Consider the following 24,282-nt stretch of genomic DNA (forward strand, 5'->3'; position numbering starts at 1 on the left):
TGTGTCTCAATAAATTTCAGAGGGCGAGACAAGCCCATTTTTTATATATATTGTGTCTGCGATTTGTGATATTTAATCAAAATTTGATTGATAAAATCTTAATCACCAACACTGAATTCGGTGGTCTGCTAAAATTTTTCAGCGAGGAAATTTTAAAAAACGGCTCTGTCTTGCCGTGAGGTATCCATCTGGGAATCATCATAGTGAATTTCACAGTTGCAGCACCTTTTGAAAATTCTCCAGGCCTGGAATGAGAAAACCATCTGCACCATTCTGACATATTGCTGTAACTTGAGAGCCAGTGAACATAACTGCATGAAATTTTGTAGTTCTACTAATGCTTTTGCTATGAGTCTATCCTGAAAAGTTCATTAGGATATCTCAAACAAAGAAGTTGGTATCCGAGGGCAGCCTCCCCACTTAATTCAGACCCGTTTGGTTGGAGGTTCTTCGCAGAACGAGGCAGCACCATCTGCAGCACCATTCAGTTGATTCGAACACTCAGAGTGCACCAAGTGGGGGGGTGCTGCAAATGTGCGATGAAAAAGTGGCACTAACAGCCAGCTAAAATAGAACGGTAGAGTCGGTGTCACTATAGTCATTGGCACGAATTGTACGGTAATGACAACAACGCTTTGCGTCTTTATAGCATTGCATTTACCGACACGCAGGACACTAACTACCACATTGGACAGAACGGCCTTCAGAACTGCACAATTCTCATCTATTATTGCGTTGGAGCAATGATTGCATTTTGGTTCATGGTAAGGTGCACATGATCTTGCTGGAGTTTTAGCTTATCTGTAAACGTATTACCCGCAGTGGATTATAGTTACCCCAGTCATTTATATGAGTCACCTAAAGCACTACTCCAGTCGCCTGTTACGTTGCAGAGGGACACGGTGTCACAGTTTGACATGTCGCCAATTGCTAAATTTGCAGCCCACAATGCAACAAAGGTGGTTCATGGCGCTCGCAAAAAGAAACCTCAAGACCGACAATGACTGTAGCTCACGTCAACATGAAGTACAAGCAGAGAGCACTTGCTGTGTGCCAAAAGTGCTTGAGTGTAGTGGTAGATTGTCATCGGGTATTCTCTTACCGTTACTTCCTTCTTTTTTAGCGAGACAAATTAACCAATGTTCCAACTATTACGAACAACATTTTTTCACTATAAAGTTGAAAAAATGAATGACGACGCAATGCGAATAGCCAATTGGATAGCTCACCCAACAGACATCACGCACCCCTGCTACGTAGCAACAAATGGGAAGGATAAAAACTCAGGGGAGTGGTGCCGCCGTGATTTGTAGTGATGGATATGTTTAAAATCTTAAGTTAAATTAAATAACAAGTTACAAATGGCTGTAAATGATAGTTTTAGAATTAAACACTATCACCCAGGCCTCCATTAAGCCCTCTGGCAACTTAAACGGCCCCCCACCAGGTCTGGCCATTTTGAGCTGACAAGCGCAGAGCATACATTGCATGATAACGATCGTGTCTGCAAAGTATTACATCGCTATGCGCCACTGAAACATCTGAAATTTCAAACCGAAAGCCATTTTTCCTTCTCTTCGCGGCCGCCTCGCTCCAAGCCGGAGGATGACGTACTCATGTGCCTGTGCCTACGTACTGGTGTCCGCAGTATGATGTCGCTCGTGGTGACACGTGACTACGAGAATTATTCAAGATAACATCTGTTATCTGTGCGATCTGTTGCTTGAATTGACGAATTGAAGTTTAGAGAAATAATAAAACACAAACGGAATGTCTGGGTGTTTTTTCTTTTACTTCGCACCGGGCAAGAGAGATGTACAGTCGAACACGACTATATCGAACCCGTTTACATCTAATTATTCTATATATCGAACAATTTCTGGGCACGGTATAGTTACAATGAGTATATATAGCAAAAATTACGCTTACATCGAACAAAAATAGCAGCGACTCCCAATATATAGAACGTCGAGCGGCGGAAAAGTGCCCCCAGAAGTTGGCTTTCCCTCGCGGTTTCGGGGAAAACGACGGCACAGCTCCATCCAACCGCTCTCCCTATCGTGACCGCGCAGCTTCGGACGAGCCGTCGACACCCCCCTGCAAAAAATGATCCTCGCCCGCCCGCAGCGCTTGTTCAGACAGCCAATCAGAGGCTCTTGTGCCCTCGTCGTGCAACATGGCGAAAGTGCGAGTTGTCTTGGTGCGTTTCTGGTCCATTGTGTGTGTGCCTTGTGGGCCTTATCCCGCAGTGTTGCCGTGATGAAGCGGCAGAATTTGCCTTTTGTCGTGAAGCTCGAAATCATAAATCGGGTCGAACATGGTGAGAAGTCGGATGTGTCCCCGCAGCGTGAATGATTACAAGGAACACTCTCAGGGCGATCTTGAAGAATAAAGGGGAAATTAGGGCTAAAACGGCCAAACTTTCGCCCCGGTGCCTGTGGCGCCCGACGCGTCCGCACGGCCGTGTACGGGTGGTTCATCCGAAATTGCTTCAGCCTTGCCAGCTTCCACGTGCTCGGTGATGTCTCTAAATTCTGATAAATGCGACGCAGTCGTTGCCGGTGTTGCCGAAACTTGGAGTGAGCTGTCAGAATTTCCAGCAGCTGTTGACGAATCAACAGTGGACGAGTTTGTGAGTGCAAATGATGGTGTCGCGACCACGGGAGAGTCCGAAAATGAAGACTACATTGCCGACATCGTACCGAGCACAAGTGAAAGTGGGCACAATGAGGAAAGCAACGATGGTCCTTTGCCTACATCCTCCGAAGTGATCGGTGCGCTCGCACTAGTCCGGTGCTTCTGCACGAATGCGGAAGGTTGCGGCCTCAGCTGCTCCCGACTCCTTAGACAATGTGGAGAAGTGCGTGCGTCGCTGGCAGCGAAATCGCCCAAGCAGAAAGAAATGCAGGACTATTTCGTGCGAAACTAAGTTAGTTTCATCAATAAAGTGATTTTATAAATGGTATGTGCTTTTATGACATCCAATTATTCAGCAGGCTTAGATGGAATTATGCTCTATATCGAACTGATAGGCGTTTTTTTTGCGAGTTCGATATAGCCGGGTTCGACTGTACTTACGCTTCGTCTGCTTGTTCCCATGACCGTGCGGTCACATGCGTAGGTAACGAAACTATGCCATTTTCTACCATGTTCCAGCGCATGATCATGCTCTGCAATCTGCTTGTTCTGCCTCAGTATTCGTGTAGCACTGAATTATACCGCTAGTCATGTTTCCTTGTGCACAGTGCACAAACGAGACAACAGCTCGTGCGCGACGCCTCCAGCAGAAATGCGTACGCCAAGGGGGGGAGGAGGAATGAAGGCGGGGCCTGTGACGTATGCGTCACACGATCCTCAGTATGGGAGAACGCAGGGAAGGAATTTCGCTTGCGGAAGCCGGAAGGGGCGAGTGGAGAGAGCGTCTTCCTTGACGGTGGAGCCCGCCTGCTGAAATCGTGGGTTCGCGGCACTGAAATATTTCTAGCTCGGCTATTAATGATCAAACTTGAAAATTTTTTGCGGCAGAATGCTCCCTACGGGACCCATAACAACTTCCAGTGTATAACCAAAATTTGCTATGGGGCCTGGTGAGGGCCCTTTAAATAATTCACGCTGTCCTTGTCAGGTGAACTCGTGGTGCATATCAGTTATGATGTGCATTATTATGATGTGCATTATTATAACCGATAACGTGGCATGGGAGCATTGTAGGAAGAGATTTATTTTACCTCAAGGTACACAAAAAAGCACATGATGATACGGCTGCTCATTGTTATATGTAATATACAGTGCAGTCCACTTACAATGATACCACAATGATATATCGGTTACTACTATGAGTCTACTTAAGAGTATCAGAGAGAGAGAGAGAGAGAGACAAAAGGGGAGGAAAGACAGGGAGGTTATCCAGTGTAAGTACCGGCTGGCTACCCTCTGCTGGGAAAAGGGGTAAAGGGAATGAAAGAAGAAAGAAGAGGAAAGAAAGCTGAAAAAAATTCACACAGTAACGCGACGCTACCGGTTACAACATTCAAAGACGGTCGCACAATTTACAAGTCCTTAAAAACTTTAGCAGAGCCCTTAAGGCGTTGAGTGCCGAAACCCGTCCCCTCTGTTGCCAGCTTGATGAGTACCAATTTATGCATTAGGGCTATTAAAAAAAAAAAGACACACACACATATATAATGATGTTATTCACCGCATATTGGATATAACAATCGAAATTCTGCTTTGTTGCCGGTGTTTTCCATGCAGAATAATGGTGAAATCTGCGTTGCTAAGTTCTCCTTAACTGAGAAAAGGCGAAAAGTTTGCGTACGCGTACACGCACACACACACACACAAAAGCGAGAAGCGAACCATGCCTGCACTCCCTTTCCACAATCACCTTCTCTTCCTCGGCAAGTGTGGACATGCGCAGCAGATGCAGTGGTGGGTACGCCAACAAGGCACAAGAGCTGTGTTGCTTAAGACAAAGCTGCAAATTTTGCAAGACTCAAAGCACGAGCTCGCGCAGTCAATGACATCAACGATTCTGAAAACCGTGAGCGCCACAATCATGAAGGCTAGACCCAGTGACCATGCGAATCAACGGAAACAGCGGGCTTTGTGAACCAGGGCGAAACCTTCCATGTGTGAACCCAACATGGTGGCAGCTGCTGACATTACCGAACTCTGGGAACACGTCGCTACTAGCGATAAAATAGGTGGTGCTTTGATGGACAAGTTTCTGAGTGCAGATGGTGCTGCCTCGTTCTGCGAAGAACCTCCGACAGGCCGATCGTTGTCGAGACAGACGGCGGTGTTGTGCAAAGGAGGCGATGACAGCAGTGGCAGTGACGACGAGACTGACATTGGCCAGTCTTTGACACCAACCCCACTGTTCACGCAAAGCGCACTGTCAATAGAGTCGCTCATTGATTTCATGCACGCTAAATTATAACCATCACTGTTGTGAACCTGAAACTTCCACGAAAGAAAGTGCAGATTTTTATTTCAGCGTGTTCAACGCTTGACATGCAGCTTAGAGGTATAAATAAACGTTTTATTTTTCACACCCAATTTTCTAGGACGTCAATTTTTTTACCCTAAGAGGGAAATTTGGTTTTGGAGCTATGAGGGTATGTTCGGCAGCTTTTGTTTCTTTTTTTACAGCCGTCAAGATAGAATGATGATCAGTTAAACAATCGGATTTTTTGTTGTTCTTGATATCGTTATACAGTAATACTTCGTTAACTCAATGTAGTAAAAACCAGAAAAAATTTCGAGATAAGCAAAGATGTGGAAATTGCAGTGAAAAGCCAAATTCTTTCTAAAAAATTCACCACTACTGACCAACTTTTCAACAAGAGCTTCTGAACTGGCTCTCCATAAAGGGACAGGGACACGCACAGTGCTGTGTCCCTGTGTGTCTTGTCTCATCTTTTAGTTGCGCTCCCGTACACCCCTTGAAGATGCATTACCAACAAGCCCACATTGCAACCCTTATGTGGGCTGGTCTGCTTCATGATAGCACTTGGACCTAGAAAGGCATCCTTGAGCTGCTTCACACATTGCACGAGCGGATCATTCCCGCCGCTGCCCTCAACTTTATTTCGCAGCAAGCGAAGCACGTTTCCTGCTTCGGCTGATATCAGCACCTCTTGAGGTCTTCCGTTGTCGCCGTCTTTGCTGTACCCTCCGTTCGCAGGCATTGCAGTGACAGTAAATTTACCTGGTACATCCTACCCATATAGCACGTATTCGTGAATGCTCACGTCGCTTTCTGTGGCACCATTCGTAGTTTGTGCCGTGTGCATCGCATAAGACACTATGCAATGGACACGGCACGGACTTACCACGAATGGTGCCACAGAAAGCGACGTGAGCACTCACCAATATGCGCTATGTGGGCAGGATGTACCGGAACACACGCGGCAGATGCATTTACCTGCCGCGTGCACTTATTCATTTATGCATAGATGCATTTATTCTACACTGCACAGAATAAAACTAAAATCGAAATCACACCTCCGATGGTAAATCACATGCATTGCATAAAGCAAACAAAACCAACTGCGTCAAGGGTGCCATTCTGCAGGGCCTGCCTGTTTCTGTGCACATCTCTCCTCTCACAAGACGTGTCACACAGTTGCTTGACAAAGCTGTTATGCTGCAAAGTTCCGACTTGACATTCGGGGAAAATGTCTGCTTTGTGGTAGGTGTGGCAGCCTCGCACAAAGCTTGCTAAACATTCTGGTGACGGAGTTTTCGTTCCGCTCTCAGACAAGATTTCAAGATATGTGCAATTTGGCCCAAAAATACTTCAAATAAAGGGCAATAAATACATGGCACATATGAGAAATAGTTTGATGCTGTGGAACATTTCGACAAAGCAAATTTTTCGAGATATGCGAGTTTGAGTTAACGAGGTATCATGGTAGTTATAAGTGGGTTCGGCAATAGTAGATATTTGATTCGATTTGGTAATATTCAAGTATTCGCACACCCCTATCAGTAACAGCACCTACAGAATGAATATATGATGTTTAATGGCGCAAGGGCAAGGTGTGGCCAAAGAGCGCCATGCTAGTGTTAACGAGTTCGCAGTGGACTGATGTGTTCTGTGAACTTAACGTGACGTGGCTGTAAAAGGCCTAAAAGAGTTAATATATGTTCCATAAAATCTACGTGTAGTAAAATTATGGGAATGATTATTGACGTGTATTATGAGCATTAGAATGCATAAAGAAAGAATGATGCAATATATAAAGTTTTTGAGGTGCTAAAATTGTCTAGAGCACTACTGCCTCACCAGAGCCCTTGAAAGCCAAGGACCTAGAGGCATGTGCTTTACAAAGAAAACTATCGTAGCAGCATCCTCTGGAAAGAGGACGCGCTACGAAATTGATGGGCTTGTGACATGGAGCACAACATCTTTCAAAAAGGCGAGGACTGCTTTGGTCTTAAAAAGCGGTTCGTCACCAAGAAACATAGCTGGATGCAGGGAAATACAATGGCGGTATGCAAAAGGGAAATGTTTCCTCCCGTCTCTTTCGGCTTCCCGGCACTCCAGGAAGACATGGAGGACGGTCAACCGGTCGCCACATCTATTACAGGTTGGAGGCTCGTTACCGGTCAAGAGAAAGTTGTGAGTGCCAAATGTGTGTCCTATTCTCAGTCTAGTGAATAGGACATCGGTTCTTCGTATTTTCGTAGTTGGGTGTCAGGAACCTAACTTCGGCTTAATTAGGTGGAGCTTATTACTTGTTTATGCGTCCCACAAGTGTTGCCAGTGGCTTCGGAGTTTGTTTCTTAGGAAAGGCTTCATGTCTGTGGCAGGGACAGCAGCAGAACGAATGCCTTGCGATGCTATTGATTTGGCGATCTCGTTGGCAAGCACATTTCCCTCGATTCCTCTATGGCAAGGAACCCAGCATATTACTACATGCCTATGTGATAAGTAGATGTTACATAAGAGTGACTAGAGTTCATTGAAGACAGGATTCGTATGCTTTTGTAACGAAATGAGTGCTTTTACAAGACTTAACGAGTCTGTGAATATGATGGCTTTGTCAAGTTTCAGTTTCTTTATATGTTTTACTGCACACAATACTGCGTAGACTTCTGCAGTGAAGATACTTGTTATGGGGTTCAACACGTCAGATTCAGTAAAAGAGGGACCAACAGCAGCGTAGGATATGCCAGCATGTGATTTTGAAGCGTCTGTGTAAAACTCGGAGCAGGAGTACTTCAATTGAAGCAATGATGCGAAAGGTGTATAAGGAATATTTTAGTCCTCCTCTTAGGTTCATTACAAGGTGTATTTTAGTGAAGTTTAGTACATTGCTCCGGCCTGCAAAATGAGCAAGGAAGCCAACTATCAAGACCACAGACTGACTCTGCTTGCAGCACCAAGCTGCGAGTCCTCGACACTTACGGGTGGGAAGTGCTGGGGCGGCAGGTTTGGTCGGGCTACATGTGGTGGTGGTTGCTGCGATGGATGGAGCAGGTTGGCCGACACAAAGGGCTCTGTGCGCAGCACGAGGGGTGGCCCTCCCTGTGACACAAATGGAGGCCGCAGGAAAGGCTCCGGCTGCTGGTTCCCGAAAAGGGGTGGTCCCCGTGCATTCTGAAAGGGCTGAATGCCCAGGTGTGCTCCTGCATTGACACACGAGGGGCAGACTGATGAGTTTTGCACAATGAATATCATATTTGTATGAGTACAACGTAAATACAATTGAGCCTTAATTTAATGAAGCTGATGAAAAGTAATTACTTCATTCAATTGACAACCTTGTTAAATTTTAGAACAGTGTTCTAAATAGCGTAATACTTATTCAAAGGCAATGAGTATGCAATTTTCTCCTAGATGCATATTTATTGCACTTAATATAGACAGCATGCTTCTTGAGCATGTCCTTTGTTCTTGGGAGCTGGTATATCTTACATACAGGCCAATAACAAGAGAGTTTTAGCATGTCGAGTATAGCCACCTGGTGGCGCATAACTCAACCAATTACAAAGCTGATATTGCAGTAACCAAGTACCGCATTTTTGCGGGTATAACCCACATCAAAATTTCAAACAAATTATCAGTAAAGTGGGGGTGCAGGTTATGCACAAATTTCGCCTTGAAGTGTGGCTTTACGGCAACGCTCGTCCCACTGCCGTGAAGCCACCCCTCAAGGCAAGGTTCTCCACCATTCAAAATTTCGTTATCTCCTTGGGAACGCCACCCTCTCTACACCCCTGCGTGTTGAAGCTCCCTTCTCCCCTCTTTGATGGTCACCCATTCGCCTTCTCTTTATGGGTAGCCATTTTGTGTTTAGTAGTTAGCGAATAGCACAAGCAGCACCAGCAAACTCGTACATCGCCAGTTCTCATGGCGCTTGCTCGGTCCGGGCAAAGCACTTTGGGATGCAGCAGTGAGCCAAAGCACTGGTGGGATTTTTGGATTGGTCACGTTTGCTCCGTCGCCGTTGCCAGTGCGAGGGCTTCTCCATCTGCACTTTCAACAGCTGTCGTGCGAGTCGTAGTTGCTACGTGCTCCGAATCATGTCACATATCACGTGATTGATTCATCTGCGATAACATCCGGCATGTGAATCCAGCTTTGACAGTATTGCCAAAGAATGGGGGAACCGAGCCGCTGGCCGAAGATACGACGTGGCTGAGTTGTGCATTCGCGAGTGCAGAGTGCTTTTGCAAAAAATTTTAGCATTGTTGCATTCAGTTACTTTTGCAGATTATGCACAAGAATATTTCTTCTTCTCTTTCTGGGTTGTTGTAATTGAGGGTGTGGGTTACACGTGGTGGTGTGTTAGATGCGAAAAAATGTGGGATGTTTTACTTTGCTGCTGGTGTAAATTTTCGGCAGCAACACGATTATGCCACTGCTAAAAGTTTACACCAGCAGTGAAGTAGACTACATCGTAGCTGCACTTGCAGGATGTTCACATTTGTGCCTCCCCTCATCTGGTAAAACGTCAAGTCCGCTTGCTTTTACCACAAGACCAGACATGCTGAAACTCTCTAATGTCCATCACCTGAACTAAAACCAGGCTTACCCAAACAGTTGACTTTCGTTAATTTGACCCTGATGGAACCGACAAAATTGGTCTAAATATCCAGCAGGTCAAATTAAGCAAGAAGCAAAAAAATACACCAAAACACACATCTGATTAATTTGGCAGTACAATGAAATCTCGTCGATTTGAACCTGCTTTATTTGAACTTCCAGTTTATTCGAACTGATGTTGTGGTCCTGTCAAAATCACGTGTATTTCAATGAGCAAAAACATCCAGTAATTTGAACACGCAAGTGCTTGCGGCGGTTAATTCGAACATACCGTGCCGCCAACCGCGCTTTCAATAGCAAATCAGGTTACGTGGCGGCGCTTTGGACCCAGCAGTACGACCACACCTCAGCCAGTGTGCCTGTCACCCATTGCAAGTACTGTATTATTTTAGCATGTATGGCCCGATAAGGCTGGAGTGCTGGCTATATGTAATGTTTTTTTTTTTTTAAGGTGGCTTCAGGCAACCTGTGCTACGGTGCCATGAAACCGCACTTTCAGAACTCGTCGCTCGTGTGAGCTCAGTGCACAAGTGCCGCCTAATGTAGCGCTGCACTTAAATCCTCGATTCAATGAGCTTTAAAAAACGACGGAGCACATAGGAAGTCCTACATAAAGGAAACAAGCCATTTCATAAATTGCATGGCATACAATGTCACCTTTCAAGATTGTCCATTTTCGAGGAAATAATAAATGAATTTATTCAGAAAAGGGAGGCCCGAAGGCTGCTGGTGGTTACAATAACTTTTGCAAGACTTAGCCACGTGTTCAGATGTGCATCGTAAATTGAAGCCCATGTTTGACTTGGTTTAAACGATGCCTGTCGTGAATGTGCCAAAGGAAACGCAATTGGTGCCTTGGGAACGTTCACACCAGGAGTCATTTATATCAAGTGTGGCGTTCTCACCCGTGCTCTTGGGACAAAGGAACGTCAACACAGTAGTGCAAACAATCGCAAGGGCATTTATTTCACCTTTCATAGACTAATGCCTGCTAGCCGAGTTGCTATCCACAAACATGCTGATGGGTGCGCGACAAATCGCGGAAGTCTGACTAATCGCGACCGGATATTGAGCGAATATGTTCGCCCCACGCTGGACACCAACGCCTGGTCGTTCGCACGTGCGATTACGCGAACGGTGGCGCGTTCAAACGATTGTGGTCGTCCATTCCGGGGTAGGCCTCGCGAGACGGTCTCGCAGAAGCATGGATCGGCGCATGCGAAGAATGTCCGCGCCGCTTGCCGACCCCAAGCCAAAGAGGAGGAGCCTTCTCCTTTTTGATAACGCTGCCGTTAGGTGGCTTTAGCAGAGCAACACTCAAGCCATCTCTCGTACTACCCTGCAAACATACCGACCACCGCAGTAAAGCCACGCGGCGAAGCCGGATTACAGGAATGGGAGCTATGCGAGAAAACAACATATCAGGGTACGTGTGAGAGCCGCACATACCCACAGTTTGAATTATCAAGATTTGACTGCATTTGCCTTGATTCAAATCCCTGAAAACTAATGTAAAAATGACATTAAAGCTCTAAGCAAAGTCGAAATGGGATGTGCATTTTATTTTTTTTTAGCAAGAAAGGTTAGCATGCTTCTGCTTCTGGCAAAAAGAAAACAATAAAACTAGCAAACTTTATACAGTGGAATGTCGATAAACGGAAATTGCTTAATTGGAACTGCCTTTTACACGGAACACCATCCTCATGGTTCATTGGTTTTGTATTCATGCAACTGTATTCACCTTTGTCTCTCAGTAAATGGAACTTCTGATAAACTGAACCAATTTCCCTGGTCCCTTCAAGTTCCGTTTAAAAGAGAGTCCACTGTATTGAGAGAATGGAACTTTATTTACAAACTCCATATTCAGAAATGCATGCCTGACTGGAGCCCATGCTTGACTTGATCTAAACGACGCCTGTCGTGAATGTGCCGAAGGAAACAAGCATGGGCTTCAATTTAAGAGGCATTTGTGAATATGGGGGTTAATGTCCATCATTGTCACTCTTAGGCAGCACTTTATCACTGTCTATGTAGAATCACAACACACCCTGTACGGTTCATAGCACGCTTGATAACTAACCACTTTGTAGTTCGGCTCACGATGCACGCAATTCTCTGGTACACCAAGAACACGTGATGCAACGTGTTGCCGCTAGCTTGACATGTAAAATAATTATCAGTTGAATCTGCCTTCGTAATCAGACTGAAAGCAGTGCATCGTCATTTTACGCACAAACTCATGTTGCCATCCATGGTTGCGATATTGTTAAAGCCTAGTTGATTAGGCTGGCTCTGACGGCAAGATGTTCAAAAAGCCACAACTGAGGTTTTGGTTTCATATCATTGCTCAAGCAATCTCGAAAATTGTCCAAGGAATTTTCAGACTAATATTCTTGTAAATTATGTTGTGCATTGAATTCTGGGGTTTTATGTGCCAAAACCACGATTTGATTATGAGGCATGCCACAGTGGGGGACTCTGGATCAATTTTGACCACCAGGAGATTTTTAACAAGCTAATGCACGGGAGTCAGGCGTTGTTGCATTTCACCCCCATGGAAATGCGACTGCTGCGCCCGAGATTTGATCCCACAATCTCATGCTTAGCAGCGCAACACCATAGCTACCAAGCTGTGGCGGGTGTAACGATGTGCATTAAAATCAGGTAAATATTGTAATACATAAATGTAAGCTAATCTCCTCAATTCAGAATCCTCCTGGAACAGGCTGCAAATAGGCGTTTTCGACAGGAGATGATGTGTCTCGAAAGTGTGACTGTGTGGCATCCCCGCCAGCGTTAAGGTTACATTTTTCCATGTGTGCAGCTAGCACGGCCGCAGAAAGAAATGTGGAACAAAGAAGACGCGTGAGCAGAAAAAAATGGGAGGAAAACGCAAGAGACGTGCCTCCATTGCTAGGTGACACTTGTTTGGGCGAAGCACTTCGCTCACAAAACCCGACGCGTTGTTACCTCCGCTCGTCCGCTTTCTTTTTTTTTTTTTCTTCTTCTTTTTTGGGAGCCGTCAGGTTTTTCAGGCCCATGCACTGCGACATCCGCTCTCTACGCCTTGTCGTCTGCTAGCCTACTGTTCCAGCTGCCATAAAGGACACACGGAGATATAAGAATCCCCACATTTCTGAATATTAGTTCGTAGTACTGAAGCATTGCTAGCATGACGTGGAAACTGAATAGTGATCGTTATTCCAAGAAGTTCGGTATTCTCAAGTGCGTAGTACTGAAATATTTTTACAATGAAACCATAAGCAATCAGCAGGGCATTTCTGAAAAATTTGTTAATCTGAAAAATTTGTTAATGTAGTGTTCGTAGTAATTAGGTTTCATTGTAGTAAACAGAAACAAATGCCCGTACACTCGGAAGCATTTGACCTTGTGCCAGCACTTCACTCATCGCATTTGCTGTCAAGCAGTAAGCTCAGGCTTGGGGGTGGGGTGGTGCTGCAAAAGTAACAAATGAGCAGGTCAAACGCTGCGGTCACAACCAACCAAACAGTGGTGCTGAACTGTATGCTATGACCGTTGCTTAGAAAAGAACTGCTACAACATTGTCCTTTTTTTTTCTTCCCTGTCTTGTGCCACATGCAAGCAGGACTTGTGCAGTGCAGCAAGCCTCTTCTGTTGTCTTCCTTCAGTGCGAGACATATGACCGATTCGCTGTTGTCAAGTTACTGAATTTGCAAGAATATAGCAAAATCACCAATATAATGTGCAGTTAAACCTCGATATAACAAAGTTGGTAAAATCACGAATTTTCTTCGTTATATTGAAATTTCGTGTTGAAATTTGACCTTTTATGCAAATGAGTACAGACACCAAAAGTTTTTTATTACATGGAACAAGGCTGGAGAATTTTCCAAATTATCGGGTAAGTGAAAAAAAGAAAGCAAATTTGAAGGAGAAAACAATTCATTTAATAAATTTGGGAGTCGGTGACGAATGACATAGTTTCATGCCATGTACGTCGACAATATCTTCACATTGGTGGTATGAATTAAGCGAAGCCAGCCACGATTTCGCATGCACTCTGCCCCCGCAGCTGACACAGTAAAACCTAGTTACTATGAACGCCACATTAACGAACTTCTCGGAAATCCCCTGCTGACTTCTTACAGTTTCAATGTAAAAATATTTCAGTACTACTAATTTCAGAATAACGATTATAATTCAGTTTCCCTGTAATCTTAACAATGCCTCAGTACTATGAACTAATGTTCCAAAATCTGGGGATTCTTAGATTCCATGTATCCTTCACGGCAGCTGAATTGGTAGGCTAGCAGACAAGGTGCAGAAGTGACATCGCGGCACTTGGTTTCGGAATACCTGAGATGGCGCTTGAGAAAAAGAGCGGAGGCGACGATGCATCAGGTTTTGCGATCGCATGCTCTGCCCAGAAAAGAGTTGCCTAGCAATGGAGGCCTCATCTCTCCCTTCTTTCACCCTTCTTTCTGCATATGCCTCTTTCTTTTGCGCTTCTTTCTGCAGCCCTACTAGCTACGCGTGTGGTGAAATGTAACATTCGTACTCGCGGGGATGCCACACTGTCGCACTTTCCAGACGGTGTCGTTTACGCGCGCTTGCGTTATGACACAGTTAGGTATCTGCCTCGAGCGAGACAATTGCCTTGTCCACGGCAGGAAATGTGAAAAACAAACAAAAACCTACAAACACTGCGCTTTAAAGGCAACATGGAGCTACCTTCTTTTTTTTCTTGTAGTTTTCTTGGCATCAGCATCTGTTTTGCACGTGCCACTCTTATTATACGGTGGTGCATGGCGGCGGAATCTATGGAAAATAGCAACAGCGGGTGCTAAGAGCCAACAGCGACATTTTCGTGCAAAGCTCATATGGTGACAACTTATGAACAGATGGGTTGATGGGCAGAATGGGCTTTCACTATAACAATCTTTCAGAATAACAAACAATTTACTGCAGTCCCCTGAAGTTCGTTATATTGATATTTCACTGTAGCGTCGCCTGTACTGGGACGACTCGAGATTATGCAACCTCCAATACGAACCGGGCAGGAAGACAGCTTAAATGGTGCCACGCCGTCTTGGCACTGTTAGGAATGGCCTGCCGAGGTGGCAACATGCAAATTTTCTCAGCCAGCTGCGAGCGTTGCGAGCTTCCCCGAAGAGAACTATGGAAGCCAATCACAATTGCTGTGGTGACTCATTTCGTAGGGACCTAGAGGTGCCGCTTCAACACCCCCTCGGCGCCGTTGTGACTAAACGCGATCGGCGGACCAACTATTGTTACTGAATCTGCCACCACCGACATGGTCTCTCTGCAGCAAGAAGAGCTTCCCTAACAAAAAGGTGCTTTGCGGTACGTGGGCCCCAGGATTCGCCACATTCTGCTGACACTCGTGGCGACTACAGGACGCAAGACAACGGACAACCGGCGGCCACGCAACGGGGGTCAGCTCGGGGAATAAGACACGCCTTTCAAGACATAAGCCCCGAGTTCTGCGGGGCCCGTCTCACCTCGGAGGGGGCAGTGAAACCTGTGCGGAATGTGTGCGTGTAAACCCCCTCCCCCCTTTTCTCAAAGGCGGGCCGGTTACGATGATACGAACGCTTCCCTCACCTAGGGATCTAGGAAACACAGAGTGTTTATAAGCAGCTGTTTGTCGCTGCTAGTGTGTGCTCGTCAGTGTGCTCGTGCTCGAGAAGCAATGTGTTTGGAGCTTCGTGCTCGCATGTTGTATGCTTCGTCTTGTGTGCTCCATTTGGGAGCCACGCTCGACTGTCGAATGTATCTCTTGTTTAAAATGTAAATACTGTAAATAAACCCTGTACGCCTAGTTCCTCCCAAGTTCCTCTCTGCGACCTTCAACCCTTACAAATGGTGGCAGCGGCGAGATCGTCCGACAACTCTAATAGCACACCCACTCTGTGCACACGTGGCAGTGGCTGCGTATGCGCTCAGCCGCACTTACAGCCATGTGTAGCCACGACCGAGACGCGTGCCAGAAATCAATATGTGCGCCAACTTACCCTTCACTCCACCTCTCCCTTCGCGTGCACTTCATTGCATTACTGCGAGCTCACTCTCCACCCCCCTTTTTCCTTTGCTTGCCTGTGAAGTCACCAACTTTCTTGCCTCACTCTTGCACACTTTCACTCGCACCTAAAGCACACAGAGCCTGGGGCTTGATAGAATCTTATCACACTAGACTGTATTGACCCCTTTACGCGGAGCAGTTTGTTCTAGAGAAACGAGATCGTTCTTTCGGCATCACGCCACATGTTGCCTCAGCGACAGCGCACGAATATGAAACCATTACCGCTTTCACCTTGCATCTGTGCGATCAACTGTTGGAAATGTAACAGAGTTTTGGCTAATGCACTGTGCTCCAATACAGTCGAGCCCACATATACGGCCCCATTTAAGACAAACTTTCGCTTAAAACGAATTAAAGCCGTGTGACCGTCAAAATATACATTATTGCAATGGCATAAAATCGTAGGTATAACGAACGTCTCTGAGCCCCGCCGATCGGTTACAGCGAACGAACGACATAAACCCGCCGCCGCGATGCGAAATAACAACGACCTCCGGCGCCTTTGCACGTGTAGTCTGCTTTCCTAAGCTTCCTCGGAAGTGAACCATCTGTTTCATGCCCCTCTCCCCATCGTCACGCGCTGCCCACATGTGTCGGCGTGTGGCTTCCAAGACCGCCCTCCCGCCCGTCCTCGCAACTCCGCTCTCCTTTCCTCACTCTTTCTTGCAACTCCCGCACTGTGTCGGCACACACACTACGGTGCTGGCTAAAGTTCAGAAGTTTCGTTTTCTGGTCATTACCACGAAGCAGGCCTCTCCACACTAGTGTCCATGCTTCCTCGCTTCATTCTAGTCGGGCCTGAGTTGTAATTCAGGATGGCGGATGGGAATGCCGTGCCTGCAGAAGGCCACCTATGCGAATGCAGAGGATGCGCTGCTGAAGTGGTTCGCCGAGGGCTCGCAACATTCCGATAAGTGGACCAATGATGCTGGGCAAAGCTAAAAATTTTGCGTTCCTGCTAGATTTTCCCGACTTCTGCCCAGGCAATGGCTGGCTACATCGATCCAAAGTGTGGCACGGGATTGTTTTTAAATCTATTGTCGGCGAAGCGGCTTTGGTAAGTAACCACGGCGTTGCCACTTGGCTTGTAGGAAACCGAGCCATTACTGCAAGCTACAACATGCAGGACGAGTATAACACAGACGAATCTGCATTATTTTATCAGATGCTACCGGACAAGATTCGTGCCATGAAAAGCGACTCGTGCTAGCGGCAAGCACAGTAAAGTGTGCGTTACAGTACTTCGGTGCCACCTGTGTGTAATCGGAAATGAAAAAAGCTGCGTTGCTTTCGGAGCTGTGTACCTGTGCGCTACAGGCACAATACTAAAGCGTTGATGACGTGCAACTGATTCACAGAGTGGCTGGGCGAGTTTGACCGTGACATGCAGGATGGCGACATATCGCCATCCTGCACCAGTGCGGTGACACCACACTGGTGTCATAAACAACCATTGTAAATGCAGCGCCAACGGAGGCAGCTGAGGCAAGCAATGGATGCGTCACCACGTGATCAACATGGCAGCGCCCATGGGATCGCTGCGAAAAGGGTCCATATGGAACATGATGCGGTTCTACTTCGGCAGTAGCTAATGTCGCGCGGCGTGCGATTTGACAGGTGCGTTTGCAAGCAGCCACTTGTAATTCAATCATTTGACCATCTGCATCTGCGCAAGTTTCCATTTATTGCCTCGGTATTCCTTTGCAGCGGCAGTGAAATTTTGTTATATTGAAATTACAGACAAACACACTTTGTTTATTGAAGTTCTAAATCTATGTTGTTCCATGGACAAGAGGTTATGAAAACTTAAATACTCCCATTATGTCAAGAATTTCGTTATATCAAGGTTTAACTGTACTACATTATACTGCAGGAAGAGAGAGGGCACCTCTCTCTTCAATTGCATGAAAAAATGTGGTCATAACTCCAAGTCAGCGTGTGTAATGTAACTGTACTCATTTACGATAGTGCCTTTTAGCATACCGCGACGCACACAGGTATTGCGGTAATACCCATCGTGGAACACTTGTGATATCTGCACTACAAGTCCCAGGTTTCACTTGGACCCGTATGGCAGTAGTGGATCAGTCATCGATCTATCCTGAAATGTAGTAACAGGCATGCGATATGCTGCACGGAGGCACGACAAGGGCATGCGGCTTGGAGCTGGCATATTTGCAGTGAGGCCGCATCGAAAGGCACTGCTTCTGAAAATCAGCCCATTGAACCTATACTTCCAGAATGAAAGCTCCTATTTCAGTTGGATATTTTTGTGCAGTTGCGCTCACAAACTTTCGTTGCACTCTAAGTGCGCCTAAACTGTGGGCAAACCAGAGCCCCTGGCTATTGAGTGCTTGAACACCCAGTGGCTGAGTGTGCTTTATAGGGAAAATTTTGCCAGCACCGTGAAATGATTACAAATTCAGCACAAAATCATACACATATTCTTAGATTAAACAGAAACAAATCCTAAGGACCATGTTTGCTCCCGCATAGCCGGCGATATATTTGATTTGCTTTGAATATTCGACAATATTTTAATACCTACTTTTCAAATAAAATATGGATATTCAAGATATAACATTCAATGGTATTCGAAATTTTTGAAGATTCACACATCCCTATAAATAATTTAGCAAAATCGGGTTTTATTAAATCTACATTTGACTCTACACCACACTGGCGCATGCAGGAGTCCGCAAACTTTTTTGCTACTGACTTCTTGGAAAATCAGGATGCCAGCGCCGACGGGCGAAGACTAAACAGGGGGGTCTCTACATACCTTCATTTTGAGCGCCAGGTCCCAGTCCGGCGGCACCGTTGCGGAACTGGGGGTTCACAAAGATCTTGCCTCGTGGCCCCTCTGCACTGGCCACATTTCCTTGGTGAAAAGCTCGCTGGGGTGGAGACTGCGCGCCAAATCGCACGAGGCCTGGACCATGCATGGCAAAGGGTGGTGCCACCCATGGCTCAATATGTTGTGCAGCGCCACGGTAGCCACCTCGTGGAGCCCCGCCACCTCGTGGAGCATTGCCTCCTCTCTGTGGCATTCAAGATGGCAAGATGAACTGTGAGTAGGCTTTTGTGTTTCGGTTATTTTTCCTAAAATTCAGGGGTTATTTCCTGATGTTTATATTTTCCTCTTTGAATCAGTGTTTTTCAGTGTCTAATTCCAATGCCAGAGAGAAATCAGAGTTTATCGGGGCGGAAAAAACCACATACGCCACTGGAAAAGAAAAAATCTTGCAGTACCTACTTAAATACATGATGTGCCCCACAAACAGAAGAGGGTAAGGCAACGCGCTGGTGTTGCAGTGTTTTTTTCCGCTCTGGAAAAGCTAGCAAAGCTTTGCAAGTTTGCTTCCAAAGCCAGGCATGGCCGCTGTACTGCGAAACACAGGAAGGGTTTAGTGCCCTGCATCCCTAGTGTGGTATATGTGATCCCCTTCTCTTGTGGAAAAAGGTATGTGGGACAGACAGTAAGGTGCTTAAATGAGCGTCTCAGGGAGCACCATAATAATGTGTGCAACAAGGTACAGGGCCATGTGGGTATTCATTGCGGCGACCACAGGTGTAAGCCCTACTTGGAAAAAAAGCTAAGTGCTAGCTAAACATAGTTCACCGCTGACACGTGAAATCATTGAGGCAGACGTCATTAGGAAGTTTGATAGCTCATTCGTCAGTTCTCCTTCGATTGCACTTTCATTTTCGGAAATGGCGCACCTTGACAGGGTTTGAATGGCAAGCATTGCAAATGATAACACCCTATATACAGCCAAACCTCGATATATTGAACATGGATATATCAAATTATCAAACAAACACTTTCTATATCACCTGGAAAATCACATACATATTTAATTTTGGTAAATGGCCATGTTTGTCAAAACATTTTTTGTTTTGCGTATTTGTTTTTTGTCGCTATAGCCCTGCCCCCCTGAGCATCTTCCTGTATTTATTCCATTGACAAGGGAATAAACGATAGTTGCAAGTAGCGCTCTGTGGTGTATGTTTCTCTTCTGTGTGTCTCGTCAAAATGTTGCACAATCCAACCTCTAATACGCTATACCGACACGCCCAGTCGTCAACCTTGGCAAGGTAATTGGAGATCGCAGGGAGAGGCCTTCGTCCTGCAGTGGACATAAAACAAGCTGATGATGATGATGATGAATTATAATTTGCGGTACTTCGCCCAGCAGCCGGAGAACAGTACCCCGATTTGAACAGTCACTTGTTGTGAAATATTTGGTTACCGTATCTATTCGCATAATGATCGCACTTTTCTGTCAAAAAAATTTACGCAAATTGACGCGATTACGCGGAAAAAAAAACATTTTCCATCCAACGCTTGCTGCGAGATGACAACAGATCAACAATCAGGCGGCTGCCGCTGAACAGTGCGGGACACCATAACAAAAATGGCGGCCGGTGGAGTAAGCCGAACACACCGAACGCGTTTTGTTTTTCTTCTCGTGTGAACATTACGCACATTGAAACAGTTTCTTCCGTATCAGTAACAAATAATATTGTAAATATCGGCAAGTTTACGACAATAACGTAGCCATGTCCACTTTGAGGGGACAGAAACAGAGGTGGGCGCGCTTAGCTGCCAATGACATAGAAACACATGGCGGGCATGCAGCAGAAACTGCAGCATTTGTCTGCACTACTATCCTAATATGGTACGTTTCCGCTGAGAGTGGGCGAATATCGTAGCTGTGTTACAAGCGTCGGCGTATGAATAGCGTACACTGCTAACGTATCAGTGTAAACATGGCCGCTATTGTCGCTCGCGATTTGTTGCGTGCCCACGAGTTCAGACTAGAAGAATCGAAAATCGCCTTTTTTGTTGTTCTTGATCAAAACCATTACAAAGCCTACAAATAATAAAGCCAAGGTAAGCTTGGTTGTAGTTTCTTTTTTCATGGAAGTGCGGAAAGTGATGAAAGGAATGAAATGGAACATCTGCTTAATAATGTTTGGTGCGTGCAGACCACTTGGTATGTCTACAAGAGTCATTCGCGTAGCATTCAACAGATGTTAAGTGCGATCATCATTAGCTAGGGTTGGCACACGACATATCGCTGTGACAAGTTCGGGGTGAGATCAATATGGGAGTGCGATCATGATGCGAGTAAATACAGTAGTTTTGCTATTCGAAAATACCGAATAGAATACAAATAAAATATTACACACCAACTATTCATATTCAAACTTTGATATTCACCTATCCTATAATAAATACATTATTAAAGCTAGAACCCTCTATACTCTGTTGGTAAATTCAGTTTTCCTTCAGCTGCACCAACATTAGACCAACATGACACATCTAGGTAAATTATTTACTTCACGCTAGCTTACATTAGAGTGTTTCAAAACACCTACATTCTTAAAATACACTTCACAGTTATAGCGTGAATTTTAGTGACTTTTTTTTGTCTCACTTCAGTGACGCTTCCTCAAATGTTGTCAACACTAGAATAGTTGATAATGTATGAGTGAAAACCAGATCTGTCGATGACAAAGATAACTTTCGCTGACACATTTTTCAGTCTTTATTACTGCAATGGCAATCTGGTAATCCACAAGGGAGGTGAACTTCACAGTATGTGTGCCACCTGGGCCCGCTCTGAGTATGCATTCTCCGCCCAGTCGTGATCACGAACTTCCGCATAACCTCCAATGAATATTTTCCAACAAATCAACATGTCATTAACACATTAAATAAAAGAACTAGTCATCGTTTATTGTTCTGTGGCCGCTAAAGCGGCATCTACCTAACATCCCTCCCACCTGCGCTGTGCACCGACTCACTCCGCTCCCCTTGGAAGGAACCCTCCGTGTTGGACTTCGTTGTAAAGCATATGAAAAACTAATGTATACCGCAGAATTCAAAGGGGAAATTGTATGCAGGTTTATAGTAGTGCAGCTGCCATTGTTGGCGTGGCATCAATGCGGACAGAGTAGCGGCGGCAGAGAAATCCCAGGTGGCACGAACTGCAAAGGTCACTTTCCAATATTGTGTGTGTGTGTGTGTGTGTGTGTGTGTGTGTGTGTACATATATATATATATATATATATACTTGTTCTGTTTACCTTGTACTTGTTCTGTTTACCTTGTAGCACCACTCAAGTTCTTTACGTTTGAAAGGTAGCCTGAAGAATCCCTCTTTGCCTACTACTATATATATATATATATATATATATATATATATATATATATATATATACACATAGAGAGAGAGAGAGAGAGAAAGATAGAGAGAGTTGCCCTCCCACTCGAAAAATAGTTGGTACGCCACTGCTGAAAGCACACTGAGTTAACCCTTTCGCTGTCACGGACGTACCGGTACGTTCTCTATCGTGCGTTCAAAATTTCGCGCCTGAGCGCAAAGCTGGCGCTCCTGGATTTGCCACGCCATCTGTTGACTCTTTCTACAAGATCGTATATTCGCCTCGACCTGTGTTAATCCATGTATTGAAGAGTACGGTGCGACTGCCACTCCCTACTTTCTCTTTGCTGAGTGGCGCGGTGGCTCCGCGATCGCTGGATCATGCGTCGCGCGCGTGTGGTTATGGGTTCAAGGGTTGTTCTGCCCTCTCCGCTGGTTTGAAGGTTTTTATTTTTCTTCTGTTGGTGTGCCTGCTACGGCGCGTCAAGTTCAGGCGCACGTGCCGTTGCCTCTCAGAAAAGAGTGACTCGATTGCTGCTTTCGCTCTCTCGCCGCACCGTCGCTTCCGACTTGCAGCAGTAAACGTAAAGCCCTTCGAATTTGTTTAGCCTTTTCCATCTCCCTCTGCCTTCTTGACCACGCAACGTCCCATTTATCTCCGTTGTGCAGGCGACTGAAAGCGCATCCTCCCTGCGCGCGGTTACTTTCGGATGGCTCAGCGCGCGGGACCTTCGTCTGCTCAGTGGAGCGGTGGCTCAATTCCGATTCAGAATACGAGCCGAGCTCGGATTCGGACTCGGACAGAGTCGCATGCGAGGAAGAAGGTTCCGCATTGTCAGATTCGGATGTTGAACGGATTTTATAGTCAGGCCGATGATGATGATGATGTTTACTAACAACAGCTGCAGAACACTGAAATGTGCATATTGCATTGACTATGTTATTTGTATACCAATCATAATCAAAAATAAATTGCTATGTTCATTCCCTGTTATGCTCGTTCCCTGAAACCAAGCCGACACTGGGGGTGCGTCACGGCCAGAAAGGTCCGACAGCGAAAGGGTTAAAGGAGGGTATGAATAGCATAACAAGGAGCCTGCAAAATGGTGTGAAACTACAAAATCCACCTACTATAAGTGAGATGAACCCACTGAAAATTTGAATGATGCACCTGAATTGGGTCACTAATGCATTTTGGAGGAATGGAAGAAAGCAAGTACAACTAGAGGGAAAGAAAACACTACTTGGTGCACATTAAGCTCTCAGGAATGTCATAGCTTAGGCCACTTGGCAAAGCATGCTTATGAAAGGCAGCTTAGAGTCTTGAGAGCAAGTATAATAATGACTACTTTTTATTTCTGAGACCACTAATAGTCAGCCCCGACATAGTATTCACTCTTATGTTCTACTGATACAGCTGTGATACTTTTCCTTAAGCTAAGTCCAGATAGCAGATGTTTAATTGTTGCTACCCCTGTGACCCCCCTCACCTTGTTATTGTGACCTCTAAAGTTGCCACCACGGCCCCGTCCACGCCGGTTGGGTTGCCGCCTATCATCTTCTCGACTAAGGTAGGCATCAATCTTGGCTGCGTCCTCCTGACTGATGACTGCATCTGCAGGGAATGGAACATGGATAAGTGTACATTAAAATAAGTCATTCAGTGCCATGTTCTTTCTTTCCGTCTTGGCAAGGTCTAGGGCATAACTCAATTATTGTAAGCAAAAATAAAAAGTTAAGTAAAAGAAACAAAAGAGAGAATCAATTTCAGATCCAAAATTTTGTAAGCAGGTAAGTTTTCATATATTTTTGTGCATTGTAAGACTTTGTTAATTTGTAATTCATGGGGCCAATAAAAAATTCGTAAATTAACCAAATGTCAAATTATCAAGGGTACTAAGAGAATAATAAACAAATGCTTAATACCTCAACAAATTTTATTTAGTGAATAAATCAGCAAATCCTGCATCTACTTTGCACAATAGCAGTTTGGAAGCAGCAATTCTCGTCATTTCATGACTGATTAGTGGTCGCAGTGGCGAAGGCCTCGTGACTTTATTCTCACTGCGGCCGTGTCTTCCAAACCAATGTCTTCATCTAAGACGTGCTTTTCGCTACCGCGCACACATCCTGATTATTTTTTCACCAGTAAGCTGGTCGGCAACGGATCACCCATCTTTCATGATGTAGTCAGCAGATTTGATGCCAGTGTGCGGGCTGCGGTATCGCCTACACATAACATCGAGTCAAAACGAAACTATTGCTCACTGCAACCCCTACTAACGAAACAGTGGTCGCCATCGACACCACGATCATGAATGTTCACTATGCAGTACTAAAGGCACACACCCAACGCCTGCCTGCCACAACCGCTGCAGTCGAAACCACTCATAATCACAGATGGTGACTGCATGGTTCTGTAATGCACGCGGCCAATGCGCACGAGTCAAAGCGAAACTAATGTT

At 45.5% G+C, this 24,282-nt stretch overlaps 1 protein-coding gene across 5 annotated transcripts in view; it reads right to left on the reverse strand.

The window, feature by feature from the left end:
* LOC126542537 (uncharacterized) overlaps positions 1 to 24,282 on the reverse strand; it is a 129,616-nt gene that overhangs the window by 77,644 nt on the left and 27,690 nt on the right. For all 5 annotated transcript variants that reach the window (XM_050189649.3, XM_055077320.2, XM_055077322.2 and 2 more), the window contains exons 7-9: positions 23,308 to 23,432; positions 18,427 to 18,685; positions 7,919 to 8,139 (exon numbers count right to left, since the gene is read on the reverse strand). In XM_050189649.3, coding sequence (XP_050045606.1) covers positions 7,919 to 8,139; positions 18,427 to 18,685; positions 23,308 to 23,432 — 605 coding nt within the window. The remainder of the gene's footprint in view (positions 1 to 7,918; positions 8,140 to 18,426; positions 18,686 to 23,307; positions 23,433 to 24,282) is intronic.

Source organism: Dermacentor andersoni, chromosome 2, assembly GCF_023375885.2.
Source record: "Dermacentor andersoni chromosome 2, qqDerAnde1_hic_scaffold, whole genome shotgun sequence".
In the NCBI taxonomy this organism is placed as follows: Eukaryota; Metazoa; Arthropoda; class Arachnida; order Ixodida; family Ixodidae; genus Dermacentor; species Dermacentor andersoni.